Consider the following 22,045-nt stretch of genomic DNA (forward strand, 5'->3'; position numbering starts at 1 on the left):
TGAAAGCTTTGAGAATTTTTTTTTTTAATATTTCTATTCAAAAATTGAAAAATAATGATTGTAAAATGTACTAAAGGTTTTCAATTTTCGCTTAGATGGTACGTGTTAGTCAAAAGATTGAGAACTGCTGCCTTAACCTATACCATCTACTGCTGCTTGATGGTTTGGTTTATTTGATTTTGGCAAAGCTCTATAGTGCTAACTAGCTAAAGGAAGGAATGATTTCGTGGAGGACGTTCGAGGGGAAATTAGCTCATATGCATGCACATATGGGAAAATCCAAGAAAACGCCTATGTAGCCAGCCAATTCGCCGGGATTTAAACCCTACGCGGAACTACCAGTATTCAGTGAACTACTGCTCGGGCGTTTGTGGATCCAACTGCTGTTTGAACGTATCTTTTCCGAACACACATTCTGCGATGAAAGCTGCTTATTTTGGTCCCTTTTTACCACAATTTCATTTTTTTTCAGATATTTTTCGAGCGCCTTGTATATTAAAACAGTGATAATTCTTTTTCTCTTTTCCCCATTCTGCTCTGTTTCTTCCGCTATTATTCTTCTAGCGCAAGATAATCCAACATTAGACCCACCAATGATTTTAATTTGATTCACCAATGAGACGTAATTAAAGAGAGCAATTTTGTGGAAAAAAAAAAAAAAAAGGAATGCATAATTTTAAAACAATTTTAAGGAGAGCAATTTTCTGAAAAAAAAACAAGGAGTGCATAATTTTTTAATAAGTAAAATTTCATCATCTGCTTTTCTTTTTTTAACACCCAGCCCATGGTTAAAAGTTGTAAAAAGGAGATGATCCAAATGAGTTTAGGTATTTGCTTTTAAGATTAGCATTACGTTTTCAAAACCGCTTTCCTCTACGATAGAAAAAGTGATTAAATGAGATTGATTAGTCTGTGAAAAGAGTGAGTTAAATAGTCAAAAATGATAGTAACAATGCATTGTGTTTAGGGAAATTATTTCATCTTTTGAAACACTTAACATTATAGAAGGGTTTTACTGATGCATATTTGACTGTATTATTATAATCTTTCTCTCATAAACTAGCACTGATCTAGTTATCCATTCTAGAATAATAGCATATGTTGTGAGATATATTTTCTTTTATGTAGAAGTCTGAAAAATCGAAGATGAGAAGCAGGCGCATGCTCAGCGACGTCACAGATTATAGCCAATGAAAGACACGAAGAAATTCGAGCAGTACATTGCAAGATGTATCACAGTTTTACTTAGTGATGGGACAAGGAATGTTGCAGGTGATTCGGTTAGACTGAGTTCGCACAGAATGATTTTTATAAAAACTAAAAGAGAATTCTGATGCTCTCTGAATACAAAAATGTTATTTTCAGCGATATATAGTATGGGTACAATGGGGCTAAAGGATATTGATTCATCGCCTTTTGCGGACATCCGTTTGTATCGGTGTTCCGAGATTAGATTTCCTTTCACGTGAACGATTAGTTGGTTTCAGGACTATCTGTGCACTACAAAGGTTCATTTCGTTTAAAATGTTCTATGTTTATTTCTAATACTACTGAAATATGCCGTCAGACATTTAAAAATAAATCAAGCGACACTGCTATCAGTCAGTATTTGTTGCGGAATTTTATTTATTTGTTTGCAGGTTATGTGGCAGGATTTATAATTGAATTCGAAATAATCTTTTGTAAATTGTATACTTTTTGTATAAAAAATCAACGTATTAAATGCATTAAACTAAATCACTAAGCTTTCTGTTACATACAGTCTGGAAAGAAAAAACATGTGACTGAGAATCAGCGACTTTCATGTCCCATATACTGGTAAAACAACTGTTGATTTCGTAATCTATTGAACTTCAGTATAGTATGGAAAAAGTTTTTATTCATTTATGGCTTATAGTGTTCAGATATCGTAAGCATGAGAATATGCAAATGAGACTATAATGTGTTACGTGAAAAACATGCCTATTTCAAAGAGACAGTGTGCAGTGTGTACGAACTGATTTTTTTTATTTGCATTGCACGTGTTTACATTCTCGTTACATTTGTGAAATCAGCATAGATTTTTTGCATTAACAAATCCACTGATCTGAAGTAAAAATTTGAAGAAAAAAGTTATAAATTTCTAAATGGTATATTTTAGCTGTATTTCTAAGCTAAAAAAGTGTATTATTTTCTGGAAATGTATTTTAGGTCAACTTAATAATGATGACATATTTATATAGTTTTGTGCGTTGAATTATCAAAATTTATCTAAGATTTCTTTCTCATAATTCATAACATTTTTTAGATTGTCTGAAATGTTTACAGTAATCTGAAAAGTTTACAGTAACTGCGTAAAATTATTATGTGAACATTTTATACTTCCACGCTGACAGCATATCACAAACATTATATTCATACTTAGACAATAATTATTGTTATATTTCAAGAGTTATCATTTCTATTTGAAATTACAGCTCGACTAATTTATATTAAAGTCAGATAAAAATCATATTTTAAGCCAAATTATAAAAGAAGCCATTTATTTTTCATTATAACAAGTAGTATTCATTGTTTTCAATATTTTTTGAATATGTCAGTTTGAAAATGAAGCTCTTTTTTTAAAGGCAAAGGAATAAAATGAATCAAAGAATAAATTATGAAATATATCACAATAACAAATAATGCGATAGCTAAAAATAATGTATATGATAGTTATATAAATTACATAATGATTAAATAAATTAAAACCCAAAGCCGTAAATAATTTTAGTAAATAAGTACAATAATTTTACATGTATGATAAATAATTTTGTATAACCTCAAGAAATAGTAATAGGTGTTAGTTTACGCATGTGGTATCGATGCAAGAGCGGAAATTTCATTGTAATATGTCAGTTTTATCATAAAAGAATGTTTAGTCACGTACTACAGATTTCATAGTTTCCTTCAAAAGTATTTATTTATGCTTTGTAGGAAAGACATATACATTATTTTATTTTACGATGCAGAAGCAAATTTCATAAATTTTGTGAAAAACTGAAGTATGATATCTATTATGAACAGTGAAGAAGTACTATTTATCATATAACAACTAAAGAGTATTGTCCGTTTAAGGACGTTTGTTTACTAGCACTGAGGACAAGTATTAAAAAATGGGCCATGGACAATCGTGCAAAAAGAAGAAATTTACCGTTGAACAAGTCAGTGAAACAGAAAAGAAACCAGGTAAATATAAGTCTAAATAAATTTGCTATAATTTAATTAATATAATGCGTACTTTCTGTGATTATGATTGTAAAGAGTTAAATAATAACGTTTAAAACGTGAGGTCTTACTTAAAAATAATTATTGATGCTCTGCAACTAAATGTACTTTTCAAAGATGAATGATTAGTAGAAAATAACGGAAAACTGAATTTGGGAAAAAATGTAGGATATATGACTTTTCAGTATTGGAGGTTTCAGTACATTGTGATAAGCAAACTAATGTCTGCGTTTCAGCTTGATAGAAAAAAGTTTTGAAACTTAATTTTTTAAGAGTGTGGGGTTTTAAAATATTTCTGGAAAGAAAATTATCTCCTGGAACATATCTTAAACATAACTGAAAATAAAGTATTTAGGTCGGCAAGAAAGTTTTAGAATTACTGACAATCGTGTTATTCCGCAATTAATTTGTTGACAGAGCAATCATGTTTTACACACGAAGGTGAATTTAAACAGCAATTTCTATATGAAGTTAATTCTGAATAGGCACGGACATTAGTGTCTTTGTCAGGCTTGGATTGAATTGGATTACTTACTTATGGCAAAACACATTAGGGCTATTTTCCTGATGGGAAAGAAAGTCTTCGTAGAGGAATTCTTAAGAAAAACTAGGCAAGAAAGCTTGCGAGGCAGATCGCGAAATTTGATTGCAAAGTAGCCCTTTCAATCATCTAGAATAAAACTTAAGGGGAATTACTGGTGTAAGTGAACTTGGTGTGTAAAGATATTATTATATGAGCGAATACACTTTTATTGTTATTAATATCCAACTTTTATGCACTGTTCTAAATTTATTGATATATATTGGCTCTAACCTTATATATATATATATTTGTATGTGAAGATAAATAAATAAGGTTTACTGAAAGAACAATAGATAAACCAAAATTGACAGACTGCAGATAAATTATGAAAGGAATTAAAATGAAAGGGGATTGTTCAACCCAGAGATTTAACAAGCGCATCGAGTAAAAAAATTAAATGCAAATAATAGTGAATGTGACTCGCCAATATTAAACAAACATAAAGTGATAAATGTTAAAACAAAATTAGGTAAATAGGACAAAAAATGACAGCTACCTAGTCATATATTAAATTTAAGACTAAAAAGCGAATGAAAATTAAAATTGAAAGTATTTCTGAATTAAACAAAATTCCCCAAAAAAATTTTACAGCATCAGTTAACCAAATTTAGCTTGTTTAATCGATGGTGTCAAAGCACTCGAGGAGAGAAATGCCTTCGTTGAAGGCTTTATAAGGAAAGCTGGCTCGTATTGATGTTACACACGGAAGTTAATGAAAACCAGGGCATTCACATGGGTTTATAACTCGCTCCAAACTTTCGCTGTTCAGTGGTTTTACACTGATCTATTGGTGGGCGTTAAATTATAAGACAAACAAAATCTTGCTAGAAACCCGAAAACGCCAAAATACCTCTGGAAAAAAAAAACCCAAACTCCTGGGAAAAATACCCAAAACACCTTTTCTGAAAGACAAAAATGGACCTGAAGGACAGAAATATTTTTAATCTTAGTTTTCATTTATATTTTTAGCTTTATAACTTTGAATAATTTTATATAGCAGTCACATTTATATTAAGCTTTTCTCTGTTTTTTTAAACCTTTATTACTTTTTTGTTTGGTTAATTCTATGGCACACTATTTTTTCCTTCAATGAATTAATTTTGTTTTCCGTTTGTTTTCCAACCAATTTTTCTTTTCAACTACCTAAAGATCCGTGCATAGTCATCCCCCCACTCCTCATACATACTACAATACTATGGATCGTGCTCCTTTTTATTAAATAAACTTTTAATCATTTTTCTTTAGGTCATAAAACATTTTAATACTAGGTTTTTAGCATGTGCAAGAAAATAATATATATAATGTTTTATATTTAAAAGAATTAGAAACGTGTTTGCAGAAACTGTGTTTTGAGGAGCCATCGAATCCGTAATTCGTAAATAAATACATTTTTTCCTTTTCAGTGAAGTTTCTTATACTTTCCAGCATAATAATGCAAAATTTAATCACATAACTCAGAGACACTTATAACTGAACCTCTGCTGAAATCAAAGTTATCTTAATTTCCTCTTTATTAAAGACGCATTAGCTTTTCTTCTACTATAACAGAACTAACAGAACTTTCTAGCTGTGAAGACTGCTAATTCCAGTTAGACTGTATTATTGCCTAGTAACTTAACATCAAAGCCCGCCTTTTAGCCAAGATTAAAGTGTAGCTCTTTCGCCTGACATTTGGAGACATGGCATTTCTGTGTCTCTTTAAAAAGTCTTTCTGTACTTGCTTGCTCCGTGGTGGTAATTCCCTGAAAATGTTTTGAAGCCTTGGTGTTTCCAGGCATTCTCAAGTCCCTAATTAAACCTAGTATTTCAAGAATTTATTTCTGTGTTTATTTTTATACTCCTCTTCCTTTCATAACTTGGTTTGTTCACACCAATCTTGAAAATCTACAGTCGTACACCGATCCACTTTTAAAGACACATAGTGATAAAAAATTTAGTCTTAAAAATTTTCAGTCAATTGCGATCCTTCTTCCTAGTATTCTATCTTTTAATCTTCCTATAACCAGCTATCTATATTTGAATTCAGACTAAAAACAGGATAATCAGCAGTTTTTGTCGTTTAATTTGAATGTCAACGGAACCAGATGCATTTATCACATATTAAAAAAAAAAAAAAAAAAAAAAAAAAACAATTATATTTCATGTTTATTCCGACTAAACTTTTTTGAGATGCTAAGAAATGTTTTCCATATTATTAATAGCTTGCTAGAGTAGGCTTCTAAGTATATAAACATTTAAATACGCATGCTTTAAAATATACGACCATTTAGTGAATACCGCACTTTTTGACCTCCGCCCCCCAAAACAAATCTGTTGCATTCACAAAAAATCTCGGCAAAATAAAGCTTATTATATTTCTGTTATACACTGAGATTATCACCATGAGAACAAAAGTGTCCGATCAGACCCGGAACTAAACTAAAAGGCTTTTCATTTTTTGCGCGTTGTTCAAAAATTAACTACAACTGTGATTTTTAAGATATTCACTTTCCAAAATATAAAATATGTCCTAAAATATACATACCTAACTTTAACCACCATAAAAGAAAATTAAATTATGTCAAAATAAAATAAACAAGCTCAAAAGTCGCCTCACAAAAGCTTCGAGTTTCTACGCGACAGTCGCGAGAACAGCCGTAGCTTTCTAAAAGCATTCTAAGGCATAGAAAAGGTAATCGGGTTATGGAATCAAATGCATTCTTTTATACTTCAAAGTATTCACTGTGTAACTTTTATAACAACAAATGTATTTGCCGGATTTAATTTTTCGATTAAAGGCAAGTTTTTTAGCTATCTTGTCCTACAATGTGGGCTACAACGTGAGTGTTTGGGCTCCATTCCGGGATCGAAGCCATTAACCAGCTACGAAGAATTTCGAATTAACCAGAAGACTCGAGTAATTTGATCTTGCACTCGTCACAGTGCATATGTGTGTGGTTGCATAGAGACGTCGTTACATGTTTTTATACCTATTTCCTAAAATATATGATTGTTTTATGCGAATGTCTGTACACGTATCAGGGGATACGTTTCCAAGGAAGTTTGAGCTGTTATTATCTTGTAATTCGTCTAAAATATCCAAGAATAAAAACAATAATGTAGATAAATATTAATAGCGTTCTATTTCTTGCCGGCAGAAAATCATAATTACCGTAATTTCCTGCTATTTTTTCTTCTTTTCTTTTTACTTATCTTCCGAAAATAGAGAGGAGAAAATTTATATGTATAATTTTAATTTCCGAAGGACGCGGTTGCAGCAAGAACATAACAAACGAAAAGTAGTCATGAATAAACTACAAGTAACTATCATAATAAACCTATATTCCAGTTAGAATATATAGCGGTATTAACATTCCAATATCTAATAAGATATCTTCATTTCTATTTCCCTGAAACTTAAATCTCGCTCGTTCTTATTGCTGTCCCTGCTATTCCTTATGTCTCAAACCATCCATAAATAATTAGAGAAGGGAAATGTGCAGTTGATTCAGGAAATCGTAGACTGAATGTCAGGTCTGTTATCTTCGCTACGATCGGCAGTCTGGCATAAAGCTCTATAGTTAGAAGGGGAAGGTTCGACGTGACCTTTGTAGGTACTTTGCGAAGGTTTGTTTTTATTAGTAAAACGAATCAGTAACTACATCGACGAATCTATTTTAAAATCTAGGGAGCTCGTTCTCTGAACACAGTGAGGAAAGGGAAAATTATGCGAATAATTTTAAAATTTCAGAACATTTCACCAAATGCATTACTAAGTATTTAAAGAGAAACTTTGTATTTGTTCATTTGTATTAGAGCAGAGTTTCTTAAATCTTTCGCTGTGGGGACCCCATAATATTTACGACAGCAAGAAAATTGAGCAAGTTCGACTCACGCGTGAGTGAAACTGTCAGTTTCTTCACTTATACTGTAATATACTGTTGTATACTACTGCAATTTTAGGTCATTAATTTTAATTTTTAAAGTAACATGAACATTTCTATAATAAAAAAATGCGTTGAAACGGTTTGGTTTTTAATTGTCTGTATTGCCTTATTTTTGTTCATTTTCTGACACATTATGCAAAAATATTTGGTAATTGTAAAATTATTATAAGTTAAAAAAATATCAGACGGCTCGGTGGAGAAGTGGCTAGCCCGTCGCGCAGCTACACCACAGGGCCAGGGTTCGATCCCCGGGTTGGGCAAGGTTGACTCAGCCTTTCATTCCTTGAGTGGGGCAATAAAATGTACCAAGTTCGCTTGAGGACTAAACACCGGCGCTCCAGCGATAAACTGACCACTTGCCCAGGGCATATGCTGATGCACTCCGGGGCCCAAGGTCAAGAAAGCAGATTTCGGGGCACTGCAGGCCGTGGTCCACTAGGGCTGTTGGTCACTAAGTTTAGTTTTTAAAGAAATATCAAAATTGCTAAAATTTTTGGCGACCTCCTGCTTTGGGGTCGCCGGACCCATTTTGGTCGTCATTTTCTTTAACTGTGGGAATTATTCCAAGTTTAAGAAACTCTCTATTAGAGCATTGCTGTCATTTCTATTTCGTTTTCTTCATTCAACAGTCGAAATTGTAGCTTAGAATCCTTTTATCCTGCCAAAACATAAACATACATATCATATTAAATATTCAACTAGCGACAGAAGTTTTGCGTGACACAGGCTACCGGTGGAACAACCTATGATATACAGATAAAAACTAAACCACTAAAAGTGCTGATTTCCTGTCCTTATATTAGCTAAATCTGAAAGAAAAAGGCTGCAGGAAGTTAGTTCCGTGCGCATAATGCAAAATATCTAATAAATTGTGAAAGGATACACTGTTTTTCTTTGTGAAAACCGATTTACGTTCCGCTTAAAATTTATAACTGTTCTCTAATTTAGTTAATGAGATTTGGGCACGCTAAGAAAATCACTCACAAAACATCAATTTGAAAAGTTATAGTAGATAATCTAGATATTAGTATTAATAATATGCTAGAGAAACATTTCGATGATAATCTTCCTGTTTAATGCAAAACGTTTTTTGAATCTAAGTAACTCTATGTATGCTTTAATTAAAGTTAGATAAACGAATATATATGTATGCTTTAATTAAAGTTAAAGATAAACTGCCTGAATTACACAATGGTGAAAATTAACGACAGATTCTAACTAGATTAGTTTTCATAATACTCGGGTATACATTAAACTGAGAGTATTCGTAGTTTTATTTCTGATTTTTAGAAGTATTCTGATTAATTTAATTCAATAAATTGTAGATCATAGTAAAGAGTCTTGCTTAGAATTATTTGTTAGGATCGATGATCTTCTGTTCTAAATATTTAGCTTGAATTAGATGCAACACAAATTCGAACTAATTTTCCTGCAATTTGATACACTGTTTGTGGGCGTTTCAAATGTAGTCTCTTAGACAGTACTTCTGTATAACAGATACAGATTTTAATTACCCACGCTGTAAACAGTGATCTCCTGTCTTTTGTACCATGATGTGTATTCACAACTACCTTCAGTGCGGTAACGGACAATTCATATTCTCAAAACAAATTTATTGCTGGAGAATGAATAATGCACATAATATACATAAATATATATTATTATAAAACACATCAGTTTACGAAACAATTTCATTTAAACATTAATATAAATTAACGTTGTAGAGTCCACTAAAATAACTCCTGTATGAGAACTGTAAGAGTAGTAACTTCACAGAAGAAGGGATAAAAGTACCCTTTATTAACTCTTTTAAATTTACAATGCGCCAATTCGATGCTAACAAACTACACCTCTGCTTGGGCGGTAACTGAAATCAAAAAGAATTAACTATTGATTTAAGATATGTACAAGTCATCGAACTAAACTACAGGGCTCAGAATAATTCCTGTATATTAAAACGCCGTCGAAAACTAATGGCAGCAGGCAAATGCAATTGAGCCACGCGAACCAGCAATAACTCTGGGAGCAGACGCTTAACCAGTTAACTGTGATTGACAAGTATACTCGTTATGGAGAAGCGACACGATATATTGACGACTATACTCGTCATGCGTATATTATGTTAATGAAATGGAAAGGTAAGAGGGAGGTTTATTTAGTAAGTGCTGTACATAATGGCAACGTAATAGAAACAGAGAAAAGAAAAATAATAACAAAGAAACCGGAGCTAGTGATTGATTATAATAAAAAAATGGGTGGAGTGGATATGAGCAATGGAATTATCATAGCGTACTCCACAGCAAGAAAACGACTCAAAAAGTACTACAAAAAGATATTTCTCCATTTCATAGACATTATGTGTCTGAATGCATTCATATTATATAAAAAAAATAATGGAACATTATCGCGTATCAACTTTTTGCTCAAATTTACTGAAGACACTTTTACGACGTATCCAATAGAAAAAAATAAATCGACACGAACTCGGCCATTTAGACCTAATATAAGTCAATTAGGTGGGAATCATGTTCCGGATTATATACCTGAACATCAAAGAAAAGCAACCCTACGCGAAGGTGTTCGCATTGCTACAAACGTAAGATCAGGAAGTTCTGATTCGTTACTGGTGTTCAGTTTGCAAAGTCCCATTGTGTATACTAGTACCCTGTTTCGCTGAATATCACTCCACAGCAGGAATTTTAATTCTTACTTTTATATGTATAATATTTAGTTTAATTTATTGCGTTTTTAGTTTAATATGTATGTAATATATGCTTATGTTAACCAATTAAGTAAATATTAGTAATAAAATTTTCAATTTTATAAAATAAACCCATCTTTTTCATCCAATATCTTACCAGCGCAACTTACTCTGTGACTGACGAATATACTCGTCATGGCTCGATTCTGGCGACACAAAACGGTGCGCACTTTTAGATGAGAGCGCCACAGTTAACTGGTTAAGCGGGAAAGGTGACGGCAAATAGCCTAACTTCTTTTCTTTCCTACTGAAACTCGGTTTTTAAACTCTTTCTTCAACGTAGAATTTGCATTCCTTCACGCGCGCTACAAAATTTAATTATTCTGGCGCTGACAATTAGGGGAATGAAGGCTTACAGGAAAGAATAACAAAATAAATAAAATTGGTTATTTGCAATAAATATAAATCCCTACAACGCAAATGGTACACTCATAGAACTGATCATGAATAATTTTATAAAAGCGTTTCTCGTCATGTTAAAATGAGATCTTTTTATTTACAAGTTGTAATCTAATAAACATTTTCGTCAAGTTATACCTCTTTCCTGTGTTTTTGACTTGATTTAGCTGTGAAGATAGTAATTCATCGTAGGCAGGAACGTTAAGTATGTATATTTAGATGGTTAATTTATAAGGTATTTCTCCCACTTCCCTAGCGTGCCTTCGGGGTGTAACGGTAGCACGCTGGGCCGGTATTCCAGAGGTCCGTGGTTCGATTCCTGGCGAAGGCGGTTGCATATTTTCCATCTTTTCTGCTTCCAATTAACCTAATGACTCTACAAATAAAGGTTAACCTTAATAGTGCCAGAATATACTTAAGCTTTTTTTTTTTTTTTTGCTTCTTAAGTACTATCTAATACATATACTTTGAATTTACTTGCTTTGCACTATAAGGAATTACATGACTTCCTTGTCCGTACATCCAGTAGCAGCACAATGATCTCTGAAATCATAATCAAGTATATGCAGGGCCGGAGCCAGGCTTTGCCAACACGTGCAGTCTCTGTGGCTCCTGCTTTGTGCCGCCTAGTATCTCAGACTTTCTGCCGCTTATTGTTTTCTTAATTAAAGAAAAATTGCCGCTGTTAAATTCCTCCGTCCGGTGCCGCCGCATTTGGTTGCGCTAACTTTGATGTTGTACCTGAGCGTATAACTGATTTTTCAAGAGTTCTATTCGGGGAAAAAGACTACCAACCATCTAGAATACTTTTGTGGGATTTTTCTAGTTTCTTAGCTGAATATATTAAAGTAAGTTTAAAGAGACAAAAAACCTCACAGGTTTTAAATCTTTATCCAGGAATTCTCACTACTTTAAAATTAAATGTTCAGATAGAATTATAGAAAAATATTTCCATCATGTTTCTCATGATATAATCTGTTAGATTTTATTATATGTGCTGTTATTTTATTTCAGAAATGGCTAATATAACCGATTATTACATATTTTTAAAACATTCTTGCATTTTGCCCTCATTTTACCCGAATTTTTAATATATTAGTCAGCCGTTGTGATAACTTAAACTTTCAATAAAAAGGGTGTAAGAAATCGTGAACTCTCTACTAGATGGCGCAACCTGCAAAGACTGTTAGTATAGCGTTTCTCAATATTTCTCCTAAATTTACAAAAAAATATAAATAAATCAATAAAATTCAAATTAACTAACTGCATATAGCTTACACTTGGCAACGTCTATCAGCCCCTCCAAGACTCATATGTATTGAAATTTATTACCGGTTCCCTTACTTACGGATTTCAAACTCTAGTCTTAGCAACAAAAGAGGGATTTAAAGTATTATGACTGCAATGCTTCTTACCAGCATACACCCAAACACAGAAGTGCTATGCATGAATTGACAGGCTTATCCATCTCATTAATATGAGTATCAACATTAATTTAATATTTAATAACTAAGACCAAGACTATCCAAATTATAATAGCCTTGAATTATTAAAAACAAATATATATATTTTTCTGTTAACTTTATTGCTTGATACCAATGTAAAATCTAATTAATTTTAATCAATTTTATTTTAAAATATGAGTATACTGGTAGTAACATATTAAAAAAACTGCTTTCAAAGGGGCAAGAATAAGGTGGTTCTTAGTATTATAATTAATATAATAAACTTGTAAATATTCTTAGTAAACTAATAAGGTATTTCTCCCGCCTTCTTAGCATGCCTTCATGGTGTGGTGGTCTGCACGCTGGGCGCGTATTCCAGAAGTCCGTGGTTCGATTCTCGGCGAAGGCGTTGCTAATTTTTTATGTCTCCGGCTCGAAGTAACCTAATACCTAAATTCCTCTTTTTCTAATTTGGGTATTTCCTCTTAGTATTCAAAAACAGGAGTAACATTTTTGGCCTGCGGCATTCCTAGATTAATCTATGCCACATGGCTTGCTTAATGCTAATGACGTAGCTAATTCGGAGCTTGAATACAAAATTCAGCGAACTGAAACCTTTCTAACCTAAGTCAAAACCTTCTCTTGGTGACTTTCCCTACTGGATAATTGCGCACTTTAGCTTCAACCTCTGTGTTGCTTGGACGTTATTTCGCTGTACTCTTTCCCTATCGCAACAGTATAAAAAATGTAAGTGTTTCTTGATTAGGCACGCTTAGAGTGCCAAATAAATTGTGGCCATAAATGTCAGTTGGAATAAAAATGTATATTTAATCTTATTCGGCTGCCATATTTTCTAGTCATTACGGATTTCACATTTTAGCATTCTCTGCAATCAGAATTCTTCCTTTTCAATATGTATCTACATTCTACGCCATCAACATTACTACACCTTTTTCTGTTTTTTTTTTATTGTACATATATATATATATATATATGAAGCAAGAATTGAAAGTAAGAATATATACTCTAGTTGCGGTATAAGCCACACTTGAATATATAAATTGAGGAATTAAAACTGCGTTAGTCAAACGTAAATTGTTATGGATCAATGGAAAGAACTGCACTTGCGGGGAGGGAAACTGCATTGCGTAATAACCGAACTGAATTCTTGTGCCGATGTAAACAGCTAGCCAATAAAATATAAAATTTGAAAGAAATGCTATACAAAAACCTGAAAAAGCAAAGTGGGAAGATGCAAAAATGCTAATAAAAGGACATGTTCAGTTATCTCAGAAAAAAAAAAAAAATTCTATTATCCTTTTTGTATCGATTTGGAATTATATTCCACGGATTTGCGTGGAATTTTCTTTACCCGGGGTTACATTTTTGTATTATTTGCTGTTCTACTATTTCATGTATTTTCCGAATTTTACTTTTAAATTTTGACTTACATTTGGAAATTTTTTTTTTTTTTGTTTGTTTTGGCTTTAACGTTCAGACATTTGAATTTCGCTTCCAAAAATTTCTTTCAAATTAGGCTACAGTCTACTTTGGGTTACATAAATTTACTTTGGAGTTATTATTTAATATTTAATAACCTATTGCTCAGAGTATTTATTTTAGTTTATTATTTTTAAGAAATCGTGTATTTTCGTTTTCGCAAGTTTAATTCTTCACTGGCCTATAATAAAAATTACTTCCACTATTTTCATCAACATACCTAGCTATATAATGGAATTTATGTTTCAGTTATATTAATAAATTCATTTTAACTTAAAAAGTCCATCTTTTTTATTGCCTCATTTCGCATCGAAGCTCGCATACGCCAACGTTTATGCAGATTTGAGCAGGAAGCAGTTTGGTATAAAGCTAGAGGAATAGCTCGTAACCGCATGCTAGAGTTTGGGCTTTAGCGTCGTCTGCTGTTTAGCATGTCATTTTGCGATAAACTGCTGCCTAGAGTCAGAGTGGTTTGGTTTATTTGATTACAGCAAAGCACGCCATGGATATTTCCCTAAGGGAAGGGATACCTTTGTGGAGGGCATCGTAAGAGAAACTAACTCATATCCACCTTACACATGGGGAAAGCTACGAAAATGCTCTTGCAGCAAGCCCGTTAGCCTCGAATCGAAACCAGGTCGAACTACCAGCGTTCACTTTACCGCTCCACCGCTAGTAGGCTGCATAAGAGTGATAAATCTCTAAATAGACTTAACTGATAAGTTCAAAATTTTGAATCGCTGCTTTTAGTCATCAGTGAAACTTGTAGCCTCTATTAAAAGGAAGTAAATATGTTGTCATTTCGAGAAGTGCAAAGAAAAACTTTATGCTTACAGTCAGCTTCAAGCGATTAATACTTTTGTGTTGTGAAACTTTAAATTTAACTCTCCCAGTAGGTGAGGTAGAAAAGCTTGGGAAGCTTTACGTAGGTATCCCACATTTTCAAACCTCAGTACCGTCAAGAAAGAGACTCGAGTTTTGATATCTCGAATACGCACCGAGCATGCTACCGTTACACCACGAAGGCATTCTGGGAAGAGGGAGAAAATATGTCATTTAAAAAGTCATTGCCATAGTTTAGTAAAATAAAAAAATCTGATGCGTATACCACATGACTTCCTTGTATGGAATATTAAATTATACGCATTTTTTCTTGCATTTCACTTAAATTATTGGATTGAATTAAATTTATTTCGTCATTAGCGCATAAACCACAATAGAATAAATGCACTCTTTAAAGTTCACTATATTTGTTTACCATAGCGACACTCTGGAGCTAGATTCGCTTAACCGCGTTAAATTTCATTCATTTTTTTAACTCAGAATGCACAAAGTTTATATAATCGTAAGAATTATCTAATCGTTGCCACATATTCTATTCGAAAACTGTAATAAATCTAAAACGATGTGTGTGTGATTATGGCAAAGCCTCGAGGGCTATCTGCCTAAGGATTCCTTCGTGGAAGACTTTCTAAGGGAAACTGGTTCGTATACACGTTACACATGGGGAAAACCACGAAAACACCCGTGCAGCCAGCCCCTAAAACGATGTATAAAAGAAATTAAGCAAACAACAACAACCAAAAAAAAAAAAGTTTTTCACAGACGATTCAGTATTTCTCATTCAATTAATTTAGTTTTGACTTCGCAACAAGGCAAAAATACATAAAAACTCAAAATATCTGTATTGAAAATTATGAAGTAAATCTTAAACACTTATTTCCTGGAATAAATTCTAGAATGGATTAAGCATGATTTAATTCACAATAATAAAAGAAGGCGTTATCTTTGTTTTTGCGAAGCTTACTTTCTCTAGATTGGCAACAAATCTACTATTCTGCTGTTTCAAATGTAAACAAATATTGCCATTGCCGCCATTGCAAAAGGCTTAAACAACTTTAGCGGCACTTAAACAACTTTTAAATTGTTAATAATTCTAAAAATATCGCATGCAGATTTACTAAAGGCATAAAAACCTTAACCGGAAGATAAGAGCAACATAATTCAGTCATTTTTTAAGCAAAATGTGCCCAATTTACAAATATATATGAATAAAGAAACAGATTACTGAGCCGAGTAACAGAGTGGATATATATATATCCGGGAAGTATATATATATATATATATACTTTTGGTGCGGCCAATTGCAACTAAAATACGAGGTGCACATCTACATGCTATAGCAATCCTATATACAAAATTGCGATGTTCTGAAGCTACTCGTTTTTGAGTTATGCTAGATATGTACATACGTACGCCCAGACGCTACGAAAATTTCTCTTCAGAATTCATTTTAAATAAGTTTTATAATTTTTTTGGGGGAAAAGAGTTCTTTATTCTGTCCTTACGTACGGATGTCACCCAAAAATATCGTTAAATTGCATTCGATAGCAGTCAAAATGTATATTTTCTTTGAAATATGATGCCTGAAGTTTTTCGCGATTACAATACTTCCTTTTTACTTCGTACAAGGAAGTAAAAATTAATAAATGAGCGAAAACACATCGTTTTTAGTGACACTGAAATTAAGTATTTATAATTATGTTAGATATTCAAAGAGTATGTTTTCTGCTTTTACAGTGTCCCTTGAAGATTTTCAAATTCTACGAGCAATAGGAAAAGGAAGTTTTGGGAAGGTGAGTTATTTTGCTTTTTATATTCGATCACAAATAACATTTGAAAAGTGTTATTCGTACGCAGGCTTATGTTTGTGCGCTCGAAGAGCTCACCAAAATAAACAGCTTTAAATTACATAAAGTACAATACAGAACTGAGCAGGGGTCTCAAAGTTTCAAAGGTTTTCATCAGCAACAGAAACCCCATTTGAAAGTATTTAGCACTACTGACTTTTTCCTCCTCCAGAGACTGGCATCTCTCACTTAAAGGACAATAAATGGTGAGCGTTAAAAACGAATTTTGTTACAAACGAGGCCAAATGTACTGTTGTTTTACTATTAGTAGTTTACAAAGAATCAGACAGTTGGATATATGCGTTTATTACATTTTTGCAAACCTGTGAATGAATATATACGCAAAACATTATTTAAATTCAATGTATATTGCTTATTTAGTTTTGGAACGATAAAATCTTATGCAAAATGCAAAATAAAGGCTAAACTGCAAAAGTTTTGAAAATACACTTTGAATTTTCTTTTCACAGAAGTATTTGCACTTGAATCACATGAATTTGGGTGGTGTTTGAACATCATCTGCTCTTAGTTGCCTTAAAGAACCTATATTACTCTGTAATAATACTCAGGTAATTATGGTGAGAGGGAGTGGGTAGTTCTGTAACTCTAGTCGACCGATCAACAAACTTTTTTTGACACGTGTAAACACTGTGTAATAAAATCGATAAAAAAATGCTACTTTTTTCATAAAATAGGGCGATTTTAAGCCTAAAGTTATGACTTAATTTAGGCTTAGAATTTAAGTTTTGTAAAATCACACTAAGAATGTTTTTAGTAGTATTCAAAATTTTAGTTTATTAAAGTTAATTGAATTTGGTTTATATTCGATAATATCTCTTTCATTATTATTATTTTATTATTATTATTATTATTATTTGCTTTCTTTCTACATAATCTGAAGTTTAATTTTAACGCATGCAAAGTTAAGGCATTTTTAAAATATTAAAACTTGAAATAGATTTGATGAAACTTTGAAAACATCTTTGTCATGTAATGTGTAAAAAATTGCGTACTGTCTTAAAGTAAAATTTTTTTATACCTCTTCCTAGAAAGTCAGAGTTTTCATTTAAAAATTTGAGACATATATCTTTAAAAATATTGTTACGGATTTTGTATTTAGTTTGCTATTTTTAATAGAATTATAATTAAAATTGTTTTATATCTCCGTGCAATGCAACACGAGACTTATTTTAAGTGAAAGCTACTCCGGAAAAGTAAAAATACAGGAGCACTCGCATTTAACATTTAATAAATAGATATCTCGTAATTTTTCTCTTTTGCTTTCCAGAAATCTCGACAAAACGGAAATTACCAGAACATTCTCGTGCACGATTAAAAAGCTTTAGAAAGCCGGAGAGAAACAGCTCAGTTCAGTCGTTTAGTTGAGTTGTTTATTAGTTGTTGTTTACTTAGCTGCGGTAAATTTTGTTGAACTGATTAGCTTTCTCTGCGATTTGTATTGCGTTCTTTTTAACGCCTTAGTAGTTTAAAAATATAGCTACTGATTATATTGCGTGATACTGTGATACTATACGAATATCTCTGAGGAAACATTTCAGTATTTTGTTTTATTTCTTGTGATAAGAATACATTTTATTAACTTTTTAATCAGACTTGTACGTGCAATCTATTATGAGCCCGTACGCACGCAACAATATAAAACTTTTTGATGATGAGTTACATTCGGCATAAAATTATAAGTGAAAATGTGCCAGAAGTGAACCTCGTGCTTTTGTAGTATTTTTTAATTACGTGCTCCGTCATTAGGTTATGGAAGGGAAGGGCGGACCCGGGAGGCTTCTGAAGGAAACCTGGTTTTCATTCACATTACATATGGGTGTGTGTGTGTGTGATTATGACAAAGCCTCGAGGGCTATCTGCCTAAGATGAGGGATGCCTTCGTGAAGGACTTTCTAAGGGAAACTGGCTCGTATACACGTTACACATGGGGAAAACCACGAAAACGCCCATGCAGCCAGCCCGTTCGCGGGATTCGAACCTCGGACCGAACTACCAGTGTTCAGCGACTTTACCGCTCGGCCGCTGGTGGGCCGTCATTACATATGGGAAAAACTACGAAAACGCTCATAGAGGCAGCCTAGTCGCCAGGACTCGAACCTGAGACCGATATACCAGCATTCAGTTGCTTTTACCGCTCGGCCGCAGGCCGGCGCTTTTATAGTATTCAGCTTTATTTTCTAACATTTTCTAAATTCAATTTTGTTTATCAGAGAAATTTTTATGGACTGACATTGCTATGTGCCATTTTTTAAAACATTTAACTTTAATAATAAGAAAGTATTAGGGAGGTATAAATAAGTTTTTCAACATTTTTACGCACGATAAGGTGTTAAAAGATTGAAGTTTTTATAAAGTGTATTTTTTTCTTTCTGCTTTGTTTACATTTTGTTTTAATATTGTCTGTTACTTTAATTTCCCGTTTTTTCACTCAAATGAATTTTGTCATCGTTTCTGTATGATTGAGGATTTAGATCCTAGAAAGGTAAAAGTAAACTAAACTGAAATTAATAAATAGACAATAGTTAAATTTTTCTAAATTTCAGAATTTCGTGTGATATAGAAATTATTAAATTATGCTTCTTAATAGCTTCGACTTTCAGGTATGCAGATTTCATTAAAATGCTTTACCACATACACTTTAATTTTTCCAACTTTTGGATGATTACTGTCGCTGGGTAATTTTCCACTGTACGGAAGTAAATACAAAGGAAAAAAGTGTTCAATTCATGTGTTTTTTGGATAAAGTTAGGGCTTTATAAAACAAATATATAAAAAACTCTAATAATCGGCGTCCGAAGACATCTGGAAAATAAAATTTACGTATTTTTCTCTCAGAGAATTAAAGCAAATATCTTACTTGATATGAGAAATAAACAGCTTTTGATCATTGCCGCTAAAACACCCTTTCGTTAGTTAAGAGTGTTTTAAGGATGTGCCGTGTGGTGTTGCACTGGTTGCGTGTTTTTGATCATGAACAACTATAACACTAAGCATAAACGTATTTAATTATAATCTGCGAAAACTCAAGAATTTCTAGTTATATTTAGAAGATATAAAAAAATATTACCATGTTATTTGGATAAAGTTTAGAGACTTTACAAAATAAATAAAGAAAAAAGAAATCCGCACTAATAACTGGTGTCAGAGACATTCGGAAATGCATAATTTACGTATTTTTTTCATAGAATTAAATACGTTATCTTACTGGTACCAGAAATTGATAGCGTTTCTCATTAACACTGAAATAATAATGTTTTATAGGTAGTTGATGTACTGGTTGTATGTTCTACATCATGAACTAATATTTAATTTCTGACATATATTAAGAAAACTCAGGAATTGCTAGCAATATTTAGACGATATCAACAACATAAATTAACAATCACTATTGTTTGCATCAACACAGCTGTACATTATGCTCCATTTTAAGTTAGATAATGTCATTAAAATAGAGTTAGTTTTAATTTATTGCAAACCTTTAGGATTTTACTTTGCATGAGAGTTTTAGATGCTTCTGGTTGTTTGTTTCGTCTGGTTCAACTTGAAGGCTGAATTTATCATTTCCTTCAAGTTTTTTTTTTTAAGTTCCTCAATTCGTCATGAATGAAAACGCTATCAAACTAGCTGCGGAATCGTTGGTGAAATCAGACTATCTCGTTGACAGACACATTACAGGCTGTTGAGATCCTCTGACACTAGTAATGAAATAACCACTTTTGTAATGTCAAGTGGCGACGCTGCTAGGGAAGTTATTGATTCTATAGTTTCAGTGCATCTCGTCTTAGACCTCTCAATAGCTCGACTGATTGAATTCAGTCTTTAGATTGCAATTTGGAGTGAAGTACATATGACAAAGTTCTTGAATATAAAAGTTTATTTTGGTAAACGTACATTTTCGAAATGTAATTTAAGAAAGTGTGATCAGCAAGTGGGACTTAGAAAAAACAACTGCTTTGAAGGAAGCAGAATTCCATTTTGTTCAGCTTTGAGATACTGCTGGTGCTAGGAGTTGACGTCGATTAAATTTTGTGAAAAGCAACTTGATTTATCGGAGAAAACTGTTATAGATTGGAACAATTACATGCGTGAATTATGTGTCTTGGATATGGAGAGTAAACCAAACAAGAAGGTAGGTGGACCAGATTGCATTGTGGAAATTGATGGAAGTTTGTTTACTAAGCGTAAAAATAATTGTGGTCGAGTATTACCCGAACAGCGGGTGTTTGGTGGTATATATGGAGAAACAAAAGATTCGTTTGTTGTCACTGTTCCTAATAGAACTGGCTCTGCCCTTCTTAATAAAATTATTAAAAACATTGCAGATGAAAGCATAATTTATTCTGACAGTTGGAAAGGTTACCAAATAATTAGAATAGAAAAAGAAGGATTTCTGCATGCTAAATTTAAGCATAAATACAATTTTATTGATCCTGATGCAGGAGTTCCTACACAAACAGTTAAGATAATGTAGGGCAGTACTAAATGGAGGAACAAGAGACATAGTGGGACAGCGAGACATCATTTAGAATCTTTTTTAGCAGAGTTCATATGGCGACAGCATCAGGTCAAAGAAAATAGAGACTGTTTTGAATCTATGTTAAACTCTATATCGGCCCATTTTCCAGCGAAATCCGAATGATTACTTTGATTTTAAGTAAAGTGTTTTGATTTTAAATAAAGTATTTTAATTTATGATTTGTCGCAAAAATTTTAGGTGTAGATTGGCGGTGCTTAAAAACCGCAAAATCTGCAGCTGCGGTGGCGTTAACATGTAAGCACCAAGAAATGCTTTTCTAGGCCTGTGAATGCTCTGCGTTCCCCCTTCTTTCCCTCATCGCTGCTCTCCGGAGATCCACGTTTTACGAACACTTTACTGTTACGTGTCCTATAGGCTTTATCTCTCATTGTACCAAATGTGCGATATTTCTGGCGTAAAGTGGAACTTATAACAACTTTCAGTTGCTGTTGTCTGTGTCTATATATTGTCTTCTGCTAATTCATAGGGGAATGGTTGTCAGAGCCTCAAGGTGGTTGGACTTCTACTTCTACCCCAATTTTGAGGAAGAGTACCTAGGTGAGGGTGATCCGAGGGTCTCTTCCTCCTCTCCCCTTCCACCAAACCACACGAGAGGTCTTTCGGCTCTCCGTTCATTTATAGTGCCCCATGCGGTAAAGACAATGCAGTATATTTACAAACATCCATGCCAACAAGTCGGCGTGACAAGCCTAATGGCAAGAATAGCGCAACGCCGCAGAACACCACTCTCAAGAGAATCAAATTAGCAACGTGGCTTTCAGCAGGCGGAGCACGCTTTGATTCTACTCTCCAAAACCTTCTTTTAAATACTTTCTCTTTTCTACCAGATTTGAATATGCACGAACTAGGCATTTAAACTCTGACAGGAAAATGGAAAATGAGAAGGACAGAAAGCCCATTAATATAAAATAACTGATTAGTAAAACTAAATGTATAC

The 22,045-nt window shown here is 33.0% G+C and overlaps 1 protein-coding gene across 2 annotated transcripts in view; it reads left to right on the plus strand.

Moving 5' to 3' along the window:
- Nucleotides 1-1,236: 1,236 nt before the first annotated feature.
- Nucleotides 1,237-22,045, plus strand: part of LOC118185706 (serine/threonine-protein kinase 32B) — a 72,483-nt gene continuing 51,674 nt past the window's right edge. Inside the window, exons 1-3 of one of the 2 annotated variants that reach the window (XM_035355601.2) lie at nt 1,237-1,818; nt 3,097-3,207; nt 16,441-16,496. In XM_035355601.2, coding sequence (XP_035211492.1) covers nt 3,135-3,207; nt 16,441-16,496 — 129 coding nt within the window. In that variant the 5' untranslated portion in view covers nt 1,237-1,818; nt 3,097-3,134. Of the gene's footprint in view, nt 3,208-16,440; nt 16,497-22,045 lie in introns of both variants that reach the window. The other variant, XM_035355599.2, reaches the window with a different exon arrangement.

Source organism: Stegodyphus dumicola, chromosome X2 (assembly GCF_044657685.1).
Source record: "Stegodyphus dumicola isolate Sdum_Otavi_A_Nest chromosome X2, ASM4465768v1".
Classification (NCBI taxonomy): Eukaryota; Metazoa; Arthropoda; class Arachnida; order Araneae; family Eresidae; genus Stegodyphus; species Stegodyphus dumicola.